The sequence below is a fragment of the Tachysurus vachellii genome, chromosome 18 (genome assembly GCF_030014155.1).
Source record: "Tachysurus vachellii isolate PV-2020 chromosome 18, HZAU_Pvac_v1, whole genome shotgun sequence".
Lineage (NCBI taxonomy): Eukaryota > Metazoa > Chordata > Actinopteri > Siluriformes > Bagridae > Tachysurus > Tachysurus vachellii.
In genome coordinates, this window is record NC_083477.1 from 10732110 (window position 1) to 10747831 (window position 15722).

The 15722-nt window shown below is 37.8% G+C and overlaps 1 protein-coding gene across 2 annotated transcripts; it reads left to right on the forward strand.

Annotated features, from left to right (window-relative positions):
* The first annotated feature begins 5020 nt into the window (after positions 1 to 5020).
* cbx4 (chromobox homolog 4 (Pc class homolog, Drosophila)) lies at positions 5021 to 10762 on the forward strand. Of its 2 annotated transcripts, XM_060892636.1 has the most exons (5): positions 5026 to 5324; positions 5415 to 5458; positions 6000 to 6065; positions 7182 to 7248; positions 7595 to 10762. In XM_060892636.1, the coding sequence occupies exons 1-5, from the start codon at positions 5256 to 5258 to the stop codon at positions 8936 to 8938; spliced, it is 1590 nt and encodes a 529-aa protein (XP_060748619.1). In that variant the 5' UTR covers positions 5026 to 5255; the 3' UTR covers positions 8939 to 10762. The 2 variants fall into 2 exon arrangements, with proteins under 2 accessions (XP_060748620.1, XP_060748619.1); XM_060892637.1 differs by lacking the exon at positions 5415 to 5458 and having other exon boundaries at positions 5021 to 5324.
* Positions 10763 to 15722: the final 4960 nt, after the last annotated feature.

Below are 15722 nucleotides of genomic sequence, written 5' to 3' on the forward strand. Positions count from 1 at the left end.
CCGCCTGCATCCAGCATCCCTCCTGTTAGATGCTGATTGAGAGACTGAGAGATGCTCCTTTCATCTGTATCATCACTCGCACCCATCCCACCTCTCCAGCCGACCCATCCGATGCCTGTTTCATTGTTCTTGAACTAGGATTAACCTTCTTCAGTTGAACAGACCAAACTGTCCTGCCAGCATGGAATTTGGTTACAGCTCAGGAACACACAGCTCAAGGTTGCAGTGTAAAATAGCTTTGTTGGCAGGCAGAGCTGATAGTTTGTTGTCACGAGAAGGAGGGTGGCCTTGTGCGCTGCTGATGGGCAAGTGTGAATTAAAATGCAATTAAAACAGGCAAATAAGCTCTCCCTAGAGATGCTATTGAGGAGGGGAAAGACAAGAGAGTGTAGTGCTTCAAGGAAAGGGCTTGTGCCACTCTTGATTTGCATGACATTGGAGTCAGGAGTTGAAGAGCAGCAGGAAAAAACAGAGGATGCAGAAGAGATGCCTTCAATGTAGAGTTTACAGAATTTGTAGACCCTGGTGGGTGGTGCTTTTTTTTTTTTAATTCTCAGATCAACTGCTTTGGTGTCCTAAAACAAGAACAACACTATTGTTCAAGTCACAATTTTTTGTGGACTGGAGCATTATGGCGCTGTTATTGTAGAGGGTAGACTGCGCCACAGTGTACAGAGACAATAAAGCAGACAGGAAAATGCCCGAGTCAGTGCTCGATATGGTATTGACGGCTTCACTAGTACAATCCTGCAGGATCCCACTGCACCAAGGGGAGCTGCACTGTCTGTGGCAGCCCCCCTCCCCCTCGCTAAACCCTTTCCCCAACCCCCCTCCCTTGCTCTGGGGAAGGCTCAGTGGGTGGAGGGGTAGCAGGAGCATCATGCCGTGGTACTGGAGGGTGCTCTGCTCCACATAGACACACACACTTGCTAGCTTGATAATGACATTGGCAGTGAGAGACGCTTGTTAAATTGTGCCCAAATACTGTAGTTCATTGTAGTAAAGCTACAAGAATTATACCAGTAAATACATCATTAACTACAGACATCAATAACTGGGTTGGATCAATACAGTTTATTGACTTTTTAACCAAGGGTGCTTGATACAAAGTGTTGCAAAACACATATCTGGAAAAAATAACCTTGAAAATTGATAAATAAGACTGAAAAAATAAAGGTGTTTTTATTATAATTTTACTTTCTTATTTTGTTAATGATGTAAATAATTCATTATTCGTATAATAGTTCTTCATTGTAAACATTCCACTATCCAACAAAGCTTAAAGAGTAACATGACTAAATTTTTTTTTAATATTGTGTACAGCTTTAATATCTGCCTGTTAGATGACTGGGATGTAATGACCTCCCACTAAGCTGAGTTAGAATCGCTGCAGGCCCCTCTTAACATTTTCTCCTAATACCCCTCCAGCTCTGAACCAATCCACTTCTTTATCCCTTTATGGTAGGATAAATGTGATGCCTGGCTGGGCAATGGAGCTTCCCTCTCTCTCTCTCTCTCTCTCTCTCTCTCTCTCATTATTTCTTTGGCACTGTGGTGCCAGGAACTCAATAAGCAGACACAAACAGGTCTGCAAGAGTCCATACTTGGAGACACTGTGCAAAGGTTACAGTATAAAATCTCCTTATGAGCTCTGATGCTGTCTGCTTCAGACTGGAGTCCTGTTAGAATATTTTCTAGTTCAAGACAGTGTGGACGAACGACAGCACAAAAGCTTATTTATAACAGGAACAGATTAGAATGGTAAAGTCTGAGTTTTCTGGCTTGCCTTATGAACAACTGGCATGGTGCTGTTGGAGGTATTCCAGCAGACTTTCTTTGGACCGTTAAATCAGTTAAAAAAAAATTAAGTCATAGACCATATTATTGAATGAACATGTCACGCTCTGTTTTTTTTAACCAACTTTTTTCTTTCAGTGAAATCCTTCTTACCATGAAAATGCTGTTATCTGGAAAACGGTAACAAATACAGGCTATATATGTGTATATTTTATTGGTTTTGCTTCCCAGAGTTTTGCCCTGTCAGTAAGTAACACGGTTAATAGTGTTTTTTAGACTACTGTTCAAGCCTCCTGGTATCTCCCTGAAGAATTGGATTAAATTGGGTTATACAGAGAATGACGGCTGATAATTAAGACACTTAATAGGATCACAAGATATTTTAATATTGAAACTAATTTATAAGAGCTGAGAATTAAGCAGGGGGAAAAAGATGTCCACGTTGCTTGTACTTATTTTAGAAGCTCACACTGCCCTTGAGTGTAAAATGGCCAAAAGATCATGAAGACTCCATGCAATATTATGCTATTATGCTCTGAGGACAATATTTTCCCAAAAAAAAACGCCTTAAACCTTGAGCAAAGACATCAAACAAGGTCAAACAAGGGGAATGTTTAATTTGGCTTTCGGTTATTTTCCATTAAGTTGCTGGCTTGTGTGAGTGATGTGTGAGTGTGTGCGCATGTCTATATATATATGTGTGTGTGTGTGTCTATATATGTGTGTGTGTCTATATATGTGTGTGTTTGTGTGTCTATATATGTGTGTGTGTCTATATGTGTGTGTGTGTGTCTATATATGTGTGTGTCTATATAAATGTGCGTGTGTCTATATGTGTGTGTGTGCGTGTGTGTTCCTGGTACTCCAGCAGCGTAGATAATATGCAGTTGGGTACAAGGGCTTCCTGAAAGCATTTTTATCCGTTATTAGTGGACCACACGAGTCTCCACATACGACAGGGTTAAATAAGTGAATATAAACATTAGAAGTGTGCACTCGGTTTCGTGGGCACTCGGTTTCGCGCCGTTTTTTCTCTCCTTCGCCTCAGCGGCAGCAGGGCGTATTCACTTCCCATCCCGGTGTGAGAAGGCAAAAATATGACACACACATTCATTTTTCTTTCGTTATAAGCCGTTATCCTCGACAGGGTTTGCTTTTGTCGTCATTATTTGATCGTATATTATGTTTTGGTTGAGAAACTTGCGGGTGTAATCACAACTAACGGCGATATTTGGGCAGATCTTGTTCATGACCATATAAGGTCATAGGATAGCGCTATGGCGTTGCTGCTTCCCCATAGGCTGACTGTTGCCACCTCGCGCAACAACGTTAACCCTTTACGTGCTAAATTATATTCGTTGGTCGCCTTATATATATAATATAAAATTAACCGCTTTCAAAAATCTTTTTTTGGTACATTCTACACTACAATGTGATATACGGTGTGGTACAGTATGTGCTTCTGTGTAGTTTCTTTGCGCACATTTCCTGGAGATTTCTGTTTCCGAGACACGTTAACATTTCTGTGCTCTGCGGTTTTAATCCGTAGTCAATCCTATGTGGGTTCTTATAACTGGTCTAATCGGGGTTAAAGGACAATAAAACAAAACAGTCAACATTATATCAAAACAATAAACACACTGATCTACATTTCTTTAAGTAGCACGTATTAATAAATGGATAAAACATTTTTTTCACCCTAATAGAGTTGAAAACTAACACAAAACACTCATTTACAGAACAGACTTCATTCTCAAAAGTAAAGCTACCAAACTACCTTGTCATTGGGGTGGTATTTTAAACTACACATTTTAATTTTTTTTACCTTTACTAGCTTATATATTTGTTACCTGGGAAAGTGCACATGGTGAACCATTGATTTGAGAATAGAGAGTCAAGAGTCAAGAAGCTTTTTATTGTCATTTCAACTATATATAGCTGTTGCAGTACACAGTAAAATTAGACAAGGTTTTTCCAGGAACGTGGTGCTATATAGAACAAATACAGAGCTATAAGGACATAGAACAAACACAGAGATTATAAGGACTTAAGGATGTTAGTACTAGATACATAAAGAGTATCTGTGCAACCTGGTGCAAACAGTGCAGGACAAGACAAAAAGACAAAATACAAGACATTACACAAAAAACAATACACAAAAACACAGATTAGCATAAATACTGTATGTTCAATCAGTGTTACGTGTGCAGAAATACTGGACTGAACACATTAGTATAAGCAGAAGTTACATGAGGTATTATAAAGTATTGTGCAAAACAGCAATCGACTGAAATGTCAGACAACATATGCAAAGAGAAAAAAGTGTGCAAAACAGCATATAAACAGTTTGATATGATGCTGCTGTAGACGTGGATGTAAATTGGACGAGTGTGTATTTGGTGTGGGTCAATTGGAAATTAGCTTTAAGAATAATGTTTTAATGGCACCTTAGTGGTCCTGAAGGTCTAATCATACTCCTTTAATTATTTTTAATTAAAGGTATTAGAATACAGAGCCTGCTAAAGGTTTAATATACCCTTGGTAGCGCCATGTCAAGGTGTCAAAAAGACGTGTGTTATTCCCTTTAGCTGTGAAAGTGGAGGCCTTCTCATGCGTTACGTACAATGTCGAGTGTATACAGTCAAATGGTGTATATGAAAGCAATTAAAACAATGGCACTTTTATAGGCCTGTATTTCGGGGAACGATGTCATAAAGCAATATAAATTTAACTACATTACTGAACTGCACTAGAACAGGTCGTTTTTAGAACCAGGTTTGTTCAGGTAGCCTAAAATGGCTGCAAAACATCTGAAGCATGACTAGGCAAAATATTTTCATCACGTGTGTCAGAATGCTATGAAAACATCTAATGTCCTGCTGTTGGTGTGCTAACACGTGTATATTAATATTTTATACGTCAATTTTAAAGTGATGTAGGGGAAGTGGAAGTGATAATTTATTTTTGTTGTTAAACTAGGCTATGTCTATGCAGCTAGTCTTTAACTAGGTCTGTGTGTGTGCATTTACAACCAACGAAGTGTGTGCATGCATGAGTCGTGTTGAAGCAGCAGCAGAAAGATATTTAATCATGCAGTTGTGCGCAGCACCCCAGCTCTCTGCACTCGTGGGGTTTCGGTTAAGTCTCCCTCCTCTTCCTCCTCCTCCTCCTCCTTCCCCTAGCTCTGACGTCACGTGCCTGCCTGGCTATTGCGCGAACTATTTTCTGTAGCAACAGCAGTGAGTGTATTTCACCCGCTTACCGCTAACGAGCACCGAAATACGAGCAAGGGTCAGGGAGAGGGAGAGCGCGAGGGAGAGAGAGGGAGGGAGGGTTAGCGAAAGAATTCATCTGAGCCACAGTGGCTGTAAAACTCAAAATTACTGCTACAGCATCAACGGTTTAACGCCAATAGGGGGGACAATCGCGCTCTCGCTTCGTCCACCTCGGAGCGACAAATGGATCTACCTGCCGTCGGAGAGCACGTCTTCGCGGTGGAGGGCATCGAGAAGAAGCGCATACGGAAGGTAGGATATCTGGATTAGTGCAAAACACGACGATAGTGTGCTGTGTGTTTGTGTGTGTGTGATTTCAACACAATTCTTTTGCGATCGCAGGGTAGAACCGAATATCTGGTGAAGTGGAGAGGATGGTCACCGAGGTAAGCGTGTATTTTTATATATCTGCGCTAACTGGCTCTGCGTGTTCTTTTATTTATTTATTTATTTTTGAAAATGTGGAGTGCAAAATGTGGAGTGCACTGTAGTGCAGTTACTGTGTGTGTGTGTGTGTGTGTGTGTGTGTGTGTGTGTGTGTGTGTGTGTGTGGCGCTCTGCGCGCGCGAGCTGCTAGCGCGAGGGTAGCAAGAGAGAGAGAGAGAGTGTGTGTGTGTGTGTTTCAAACGGAGCCACGGATTCCATCACTAATTTATGCGAGCTTAAAGAAGGGGGTAACCTTCTCACACGTTATCCGAGTTTAATGATTTCGGCAGCGGATCCGCTTTGGAACGAAGGTTTCGGGGACTTTAACGTGGCCCCCGTTTCGAACATGCTGAATATTCGCTTGTGAAAATATATTTTGGTTGAATTATTCGTTGAGTAAGATTTATAAGGCACATTTTAAAGCACACAAAGCATATAACGTTATTTTCTTTTTCCATCGCTGCATTACAGCTTGTTTGATTTTATTGGCGATTTTTACAGATACAACACATGGGAACCGGAGGAGAACATCCTCGACCCGCGTCTTCTAGTCGCCTTCCAAAACAGGTGAGACTGAAAGCCGGTTTAAGTGAACTTGAGCTCGTGTCCTTATATGGTCATGGGGGGCGGGGCGAGCTCAGACTGCAGCCTGTCTCAGGCCCTCGAGTAGAAGATTGATTGCAGCCCCTTCAGCGAGGCCTAACGACTACAAAGCCTCCCTTGATGCGCTCCGTGCTTAGCGTTTTCACACTGTTTATATACCAAACAGTCCTTCACTAATGCTATTCCAAGGCATGTGGAAAAGTCGAACAATGTAGAATAACACTTTTATGACAAAAGAGGAAGGGTGAAGACATGTTATTTGTTATCAGAAGGCAGTAGGGGAATGTAACATGGCACCCAAGAGAGAAACAGCTGTCATGCTAACAGTTTAAAGATATGACAGACCTCGTCAAAATGACCTTTCAGAATAATATTAGATAGAAAGTTCAGAGAGAATGAGAGTTAACAAAATGGGAAATATGTAAAAGAGAGCCTGGATACTCTTTATTTGCTGTCAATTGAGATATGTGGTGTGGAGCTTTCATAGCATTTCATAGCATAGCACTGTCATTTATATCATTAGATATCTACAGACTAAGAGTTTGTAGTTTGTTTTATTTCTCAAGTGAATGGAACGTGTTAGGGAGTCGTGAAAGGACAGAGGTCTTTGCAGAGTCTTGAATCTACACAGTGCATTAACCTATGTTGCCAAGTCCAAACATAGTTGCTCATGGCCGTAGTCTATTTTTATTTGTGCCATATATGACTGGTCAGAAAGAACGTCATATATATATATTCTTATATATATATTCTTTCTGACCAGTCATATATGGCACAAATAAAAAAATATATATATTAATATATATATTATATTATATAAAATATATAGTATCTTGTTTGTATTGTATCTTGTTAGTGTCAGTACTTATCTAAAATAGCTAGTGTTGTTTCTAAGAATATCAGCAGTAGACTACAAGGTCAAAAATAATCAAACTGAATTATACAGTTGCAAAGAAAGCAAAGTAAGGCATTATATTTTATGCAGTTAAATGTTTGCCAATAAACCTTTAAGGAAATTATTAGTCTTCTGAAGGATATAGATGGTACAGTGTCTCACAACATGAGTGTGTTTGGTTTCAGAGAGAGACAGGAGCAGCAGATGGGATATCGCAAAAGAGGACCTAAACCCAAACATCTTCTGATCCAGGTAAGAATTCACTACCTAAATTACATTTATTCAGAGAAATTAATTGTAGTACTGTTGCATTTTAAGTCATTAAGATAATGGTTAACAGTCATTCATGTTAAGGATATACTTTTCTTGCTATCTGTCTGTGAACACCCTCTCAGTGTGGCTCTTTTCTAATGTCCTGAGCTTCTGGAAGACAAATGATAGTGTCATAGATGCATAATGTATAGCGACTGCTGTGTGACTTAAGTTAAAATGCCTGCCTGCTATTCTGTGCCTGTTATTCCACCGATCCAAAGCTAGATATTGGTGGTAAAAAGCTGTCATTCCAGTTTCCATTTACTGGTTCCTCCCTTTATTCCAGTTACCTGCATTTGCACGGAGGTCCAGCATCCTTGCTGATCTCCAAGAGACATCAGTGGATGATGAGAACCAGTTCAAAGTAGATTCACTTCAGATGCCCCGGTCACAGCCTCAGCATTACCAACTCAACAGCAAAAAACATCACCAGTACCAGCCCAACAGCAAGGAAATCCCAACAGAAGCTCACACCAATGGCAAGAAGAAGCACTTCTATCAGCTAAACAGCAAGAAACACCATCATTACCAACCAGACCCTAAGATGTATGACCAGCAAACCACAAAGTCTAAAGAGGTTAAAGGGCATGACCCATCTATTAAAGGCTGGAACCTCCCTCCAGCCTTGCAACAGAAATGGGTGCGTGACAAGGACACTGGTAGTTTGAATAAAGTGAAAGATCTGTCCATGGAGCATAAGCACCTGCTTATACCCGCTATCAAGGAAGACCAAACAGTAAAGACAACCTCAAAGGATCCCTTGCTCTCCAGTGGCATCAGCAGTAAGATGAAGATCATCAGGAACAAAAACAAAAATGGCCGAATTGTCATTGTTATGAGCAAGTACATGGATAATGGGGTCCAGACTTCCAAAGTGAAAAACAGTGATTCTCCTGAAACAGAGAAACCAAAACAAACTATAAATGAGTCTATAAATGGCAATGCAGCCAGTCTTGTAAACGTTACAGCAGAGGAGGAGAATGGTGAGTCTGATCACACAGGAGACAGTGCATGTGTTACCAGAGAATTTGTTCATAAAGTGCCCCCCAAAAAGTTTGAGCTTTCAAAAGCAAAACTGAACACTGAGGCAGGTCACAGAACAGAACAAGAGGTGAATAAGATCGGCGTATCATACAATCCTTCTCTGCAACCATCCAACAAAACTAGCTCTTCACCTATATTAGTTGTGGAAGATGCGCCATTGCAGAAGGACTCCGCCAATCACCACCTCATCACTCGTAAACGGAACTTGTCAGAACCTAACAAGGCTGCAAGTGATTGTAAGAAGTTTCTCGGCTCCAGAAGTATCAGTGCTCCCAATCCGGTGGTTCTTTCTCCTCAGAGGGAACCTATCGACCTGCACTGTTCTGGCCAAAACACCAGCAGCCTCTACAACTACAATATTACCGACAACATTCCCGATGAACCAATCGACTTAAGCTGTGGGAGGACTAGGCTACATACAGAAGCTCCCACAGAGTCCCATTTCATAGTGGATGGCACATCTGAGACATCAGAAAAGTGTGAAGAACCAGTTAGCTATTTTAAGCCATTTTCAGGTAACATCATCATTACGGATGTCACCACAAACTGTCGGACTGTGACCTTTAAGGAGTACGTCTCCATTTAACAGCCTTCAATTTGATACACTGACAATTGCTGATGCTTATATGGATTTGTAGATATGTAATTAATTATTAGAAGTCTGTACATATGTATCTATAATATCTCATGTATAGAAAGCAAATGTTTTTTGCAGTGTAGATTTTTTTATTTCATTTGGAATATGTTAAGGCCTGTACATGCACAGATTAAAATAGAGTGTTTTGAATGTTTAAAAGCAGGCACATTCTGTACTCTGAAGAAATCAATATGGGAGACCATGCTGAGCTTAAGAAGTTGTTAAAGCATCACTGAACAAGCACTTACTTGCTTTCAAGACCTTGTACACTAAATGAAAATGGCAGTTAAATAGATATGTGTGCTTTATTTTGAGCATTATTTAAACTCTTTTCCATTGCAAACACATAGTTTTACAACATCACACTCTCCTTGCAAATGAGAACTGAGCTTATTCTAATGTCAGATGGATATTCAGGGTGTTCATTCATTCATTCATTCATTCATTCATTCATTTTCTACCGCTTATCCGAACTTCTCGGGTCACGGGGAGCCTGTGCCTATCTCAGCCGTCATCGGGCATCAAGGCAGGATACACCCTGGACAGAGTGCCAACCCATCGCAGGGCACACACACACTCTCATTCAGGGTGTTTTCTTTTTAAATATATACTTTACTTTAAGCCACACTTGCATTGGTGCATAATTGATTCTGTTGTGAGAGATACAGGTCTTTGCTGTGCAATGTTGAAATAGCCTCAATCAGACAAAGCACCGTTTGATCCTTTGGTTTTCTTCACCTACCCAATGAATGATGTAAGCTGCACTTTGCCATCAGTTAAGATGCTTTGAAAAAGCCCTGAATGACACTGATCCAAAGGGTAGATATTCCCTATCATACTGTGGTTGAATTTCATGCTGATGAACTTGTACACCAATATGTCTTTTTCCCTTCTTGAGATTCTACATATTGCTTCATATTGATTTGCTGAAATGGTTTTTATTTTTATGCCATGTTTTTTTTAACTGCCTATTTTTGGTGTGACATACTAATAACAATGTATGACCAAACGATTTATTTTAGACAATTTGTAATCCGGTAGCACATAATATTGTAAAACTGCTGCTAAAGTGTTTTACTTAGTTGAAGTAATATGTTGTGGGAAAATGCAGAACATGCTGTAGTCAACATTAGTTTAAATTTGCCTTAAATGAGTAATAATAGTAATAATAATGATGATAATAATAATAGACTATCAATATTTTACAAAGCTTATTGTAGTGAAACAATCATAGTCAGTACCATATCCAGGCAGCAAATGTATCAGGTTTTGACACATTTGATTGGACCTGACTGAACACTCGTGACTTGCTATGACAGCCTTTTATCAGTGACACTGACAAAAATAAGTCGCTTTTAGATCAGATTAAACGGCTTGATTACTGGAAGCACAACAAATACAACAAAGCCAAAAACAGTACCATGAATTATTTGGTACGTTGTTCATCTGTGATATTTTTAGAAAGGTGGTAGGTTCATTCAGACAGAGGTGTGGTTGATTTATTGTTTTATTTAGCAGTTTAGTTTTGCAGATCTTTAACTATGTGCCTGTGATAACTGCCAATGTGACAATAGAGGGAGTGTACTGCTATTTCATATGTATCAAGATGTTCATTTCAGAAACTGCCCTCTCATACATAACCTACAGTTGCAATTATAAAAGAAAAAAAAAATTAACAGAACTCAACTTTAATAAATCACATGATGTTTCAGAATTTGTGTGCTGTCTTTTGAGTTTTTTTAAAATAATAATAATAAAAAATTTTCTGTTAAATATGGGCTCATTTGATCATTCTAAAGTGTGAGAATTTTTGTGTGTGATGTTTCAACAACCCTGGAGCATCACTTCAAGTATTCTGAGTTATTAGTAGCCTGAAGCTTGTCATTTCAGTGTTATTCACAGCATGCAGAAAGCTTATCAGTGAGTGCAGCACTGTTCAAAATAAGCACAATCTCACTATCCATGACAGACGGCTTGAACAATAATTCAAATATCTTCTACCACTGACAACCCTCTCAGTAATTAAAGCCATAGGCCTAAAGCATGTAAAGAGACATATGGACCTAAAGGAACAGCAGTTTCTTAACAGAATCAGTATAAATAACAGAAACATAGTTCATGTGTGAACCTCAAAATCCAGACTTTTTTTTAGGAATATTTACCAAAAGACTTGCATTGAGGTACTCCTTTTATAGCAAGTCTGTAATGTGATCTCCACCCACTTCACGTAGTTCACTATACAGTCCAAACATGAGTAATTAATGTGTCATTACTGCTTAATGTCTACCATATGTTCCACCACCTAACATACATATGTGAATTTAGACACATTTTGGTGAAACGTGACATCTCAAAATGGAAACATGTTATGAGATGCAAGTGTGCATTAATCATATAACATTAATTATGCAATGCACAGTTAAAAATAGCCTTACCTTAACCTTCATAATATATATATATATATATATATATATATATATATATATATATATATATATATATATATATATATATATCCATGACCAGATTTTTTTTGGCCAGTCAGCAGATTTTTCATTGAATCTACAATAGTTTCGAAGATGAATATATATATATATATATATATATATATATATATATATATATATATATATATATATATATATATATATATATATATATATATATATATATATGAGTAGTGCTTGATTTAGTTGCTTTAAACAAAAGTGATTTCACTGAACAGAAATTAACTTGCTAGCTAAATTAATAAAGGTTGCCTGTTAAAAAGTAGAAGCCAAACTCAAGCATAACGTGACCGAGAGTAAATTTATGTCCTGTTCTTCATCTCATGCAGAATTCTACACGATTAATCAATTCATTCAAGGGTCGGTATTAATTTTAGAGGCTGATTGAAGCTGACTAATGAGCTTTACAGGAGTAGGATTGTGGAGGTGACACACATCAAGTAACAAGCTCTGAGAAACGAAATGAGAAGTCCGAGTCCCAAGGCGCTTTTGTTTTAATTACCTCGAAATGAACACTTGCAAATGAGCCAGTAGGTGATTCGATTCGGAGAACCTTTCACAGAACCTGTTAAGTGAATGAAAAAGAACCGCAAATTCTAGTTCATTTGGCCTGAAGCTAAAACGACATCTTGCATGTTTGATATTTATTTAAAGATATTTGCGGAAGCTTATACGTGGATGTCGCTTGTTCAGATGAAATAGTCTTAAATACCTTAATTATTTTATTAGAATTGCTACTATAGTATTATATCTATTCCAGTTATTTATTCCTCCTTCAGCTTTGACATGGTTTCGGCTCCTAGACCTCAGTATTGGTTGTTAAAAGGACGGGTTGTGTTCAGCTATTTCACTCCATTTCACTGAGTTCCGCTCCCCGTATATTACATTTCAGCCATTTTTACAGCTTCCTTGTCACTAATGCGTTGCCCAGAAACGTGCTGAGGCAGTGGAAAATACGTGTAATGTTCACGTAGCTTCGTCGGCGAACTGATAATCAGAGCAACCATTTTTAAAGCGGCCGAACTGTTGGCGCAGCCAGAGAAAAGAAAATGGCTGTCCTCCTCCTCCTCATGCGCTTATACACATCACTGAACGTAGGTTGGATAAATAACGCGCCAGGCTGACGCTGTTGTATTGTGTGTGTGTGTGTGTGTGTGTGTGTGTGTGTGTGTGTGTGTGTGTGTTGTGTGTGTATGTGTGTGGGGGCAAAAATGAACCTGGAATGACATCAAGCAGCTGAAGACCGCACTGACACGCCAAATATACACTAGACTATCGAACCATCGGAGAGGCGACACAGTAATACACATAGAGCACAGAGATCCTACACATCAAACCCTTTGTATTTGTTTGCTTTGTATGCATTGCAATTAGCCCATAAATCACTCCAAGTCCCAGATAAAGCAATGACGCACAACATAATTAATTGCGCACGCGCTTGTGTGGTGTTTATTTTATTCTTTGTGTCCATGATGACCGGTTCATACGGTTTTCCATAAACATACAACAATTCAGGGAGGTTTTTCAGGTCACATTTTAGACGCACTCGGGTTTTGCGTAAAATAAGTTGATTTGATAGAACAGCAAACCTAAAATAATAAATGATTTCCTACTAAACAGACCAGAAGGCAAAAATGAATAGAGGAAGAAACAACATAAAATCCTGAGTTCAAACAGCAAACATACGATGGTGTACAGTAGGTAAGGGTTTGACAGGTGAATCCTGTGGCAGCATGTTGGAAGTTACACAAAGATCTAGTGATATTGTCCATCATTTTAATCGTATATGAAACATGTTTTTTTTTTTTGTTTTGTTTTTTTCCGAGGGCGGATCCACAGATTAATTAAAAGTCAGCCAATGATATTTTTACAGCTCGACTAGCAGTGTTCAGATTCAGCCATTTACAGCCACACGCCATTACAGCAGTCCAATCCGCTGCGCACACAAACAAGGGGGAATCTGTTCCGCATTAAACGCTGCGCGTATTAAAGATCAGATATTACAGTTATTTCTATATCTATATTATTTTGGCATTTTCGCAACGCATCACATTTTCCCGAAATAACAGTGATTTTTATTTCAGCGTCTTTGTTCTGAACAGCTCTTTGTTTCTCCACCTCTTACCAGGTCCTAGAGCTACAAAATCAATAACGCACACACGATACAAAAGTGTCTTACAAGCACCAGTTTATCCAGCACTATGTTTTGTTCGCCCTAAATTTTTAGTCGTGAATTTTCCTTTTTTTAATTTTATTTATTTCGTTTTAAACTCATTGACATAATGCTTCAGGGCGGGTAATTCCATGTCAATACCATAGAATATGGATTCAAATTATAATTTATATGAGACGTTATTAATTATTTGCCTTTTTCCTGTTGACTAGACTAGTATAAACTAGGATAAACCCTTGATGCTTTATAGAAACTTATTTCCTTTGCATAGAAGCTCAAGCACTATACACAAGCTTTGTTCCAGGATAATCCAGATTTTTTCGCGGTAATTTTAATGAATTTTTACGTACAATTATTTCTAAAGTATTCTTAATTGCAAATCGCCAATCCTAAACCCGTTACACGCATTAACATCACATTTTAAGGACAATTTAAAAAATATTAGTAAACGCTGTAAAAAAGCAAACAAAAGAAACAAACAAAACAATAAAAACAACAAAACAAACACATTAATAGACTCGACACTTAAATATCTGTATTGTTGTTAGATAAAAAAAGATATTTTTAGATTTATGTTTATTTGTTTGTAATTATTTAGAGTTCAATACTAGTATAAACAAAAAAAACTATAAAAACTATACTATAGTCAACAACAGTATTGTTTCGATTATCACCAAGCTTAAAATCTTAAATTAAATGAGTAACAAATATTTAATTTCTGTTAGCTTAATTAAATTTCTTTTATACATTCGTCTAAGGGCAAATCACAGAAACACAAAAGATTTACATGATTGATGTCAGTCTTATTAGAGTTTAAGACATATTTTTTTACGTACCAGACAAAATTAGTATTATTTATTTCCGATTGAGAGAAAAGCGCTAATTAAATGCTAAAAACGACTCAGAATTCTGTTGGTGAGCTAATAAACCATCGCAGGTCAATCCTGCAATGCTGCTGTCCCTAAATACCACCCGTAAGTCATGTTAAATCGGATTGGTGAAAAAAGCATTAAGATTTTATTGCTGTATTAGGAAAACAATCATTACTGATCATCATCAATAATAATCAATTTTGTTGCAAAGTATAGAATTTGTTAAAGATATTGTTTGGGGCATATGTCTTGTCTTTCAGTTAAATGCATTAGAAATGTCTTTTTTGTAACTTTTAGCTTCAAGATATTTTGCATTCTGAATAAATAAAATCATCCTAATCATACAGTTAAGTTAACAAACCAAAATATGTTTGACATGAGACTTAATATGTAATTTATAGGACGCTCTATATTAATAAGAACCTTTATATTAGGTGTATGTGTGTGTGTGTGTGTGTGTGTGTGTGTGTGTGTGTGTGTGTGTGTGTGTGTGTGTGTGTGTGTGTGTGTGTGAGAGAGAGAGAGAGAGAGAGAGAGAGAGAGAGAGAGAGAGAAAGAGAGAGTGTTAATTGTGTTACTCTGATTACTTGTAAAAATATTTACTCCTGCTTTATTGCTGACAGTAATATTTAATAGTCTTTTATTAAATGATTTACATCAGTTCATGGTAGCTTGTAGAAAATGTATCTGACAAACCTGGGTATCTTGCACTTAAGCATTAAAATTGCTGTTGTATTTTATAAGTATAGTCTATCCTCACATGGCTCTACAAATAGATTCAGAATTTCTAATCTAAATTTAATGTTTAACATTTTTCATTAACATGAAAAAAAATTATTTGACGTTTTTAAAACATTGTGTTTGATCAAACAAATTCTACCAGCAGCTGGCAAAACTCAAAAAGCCTAATGCACAATGGTGTCTCATAGTTTATTTTAAACGAAACAGTCATCTATAATAAAACCCTTCCTCGCCTTCTCATGTCATTACACCTAACAGCTGATTTTAGAAAGGCAATGGCGCAAAGACGGAAAAATGAACTACTACAGGACATTTAGTTTTACCTTTAAAATGTTACTTAAAGTGTTCTGACATTATATTTGTCAAATAACTAATTCATTAATAACTGTAATTTTAGTATATTTATTAAATCCTTATATACGGGATATAGTAGTGCATTC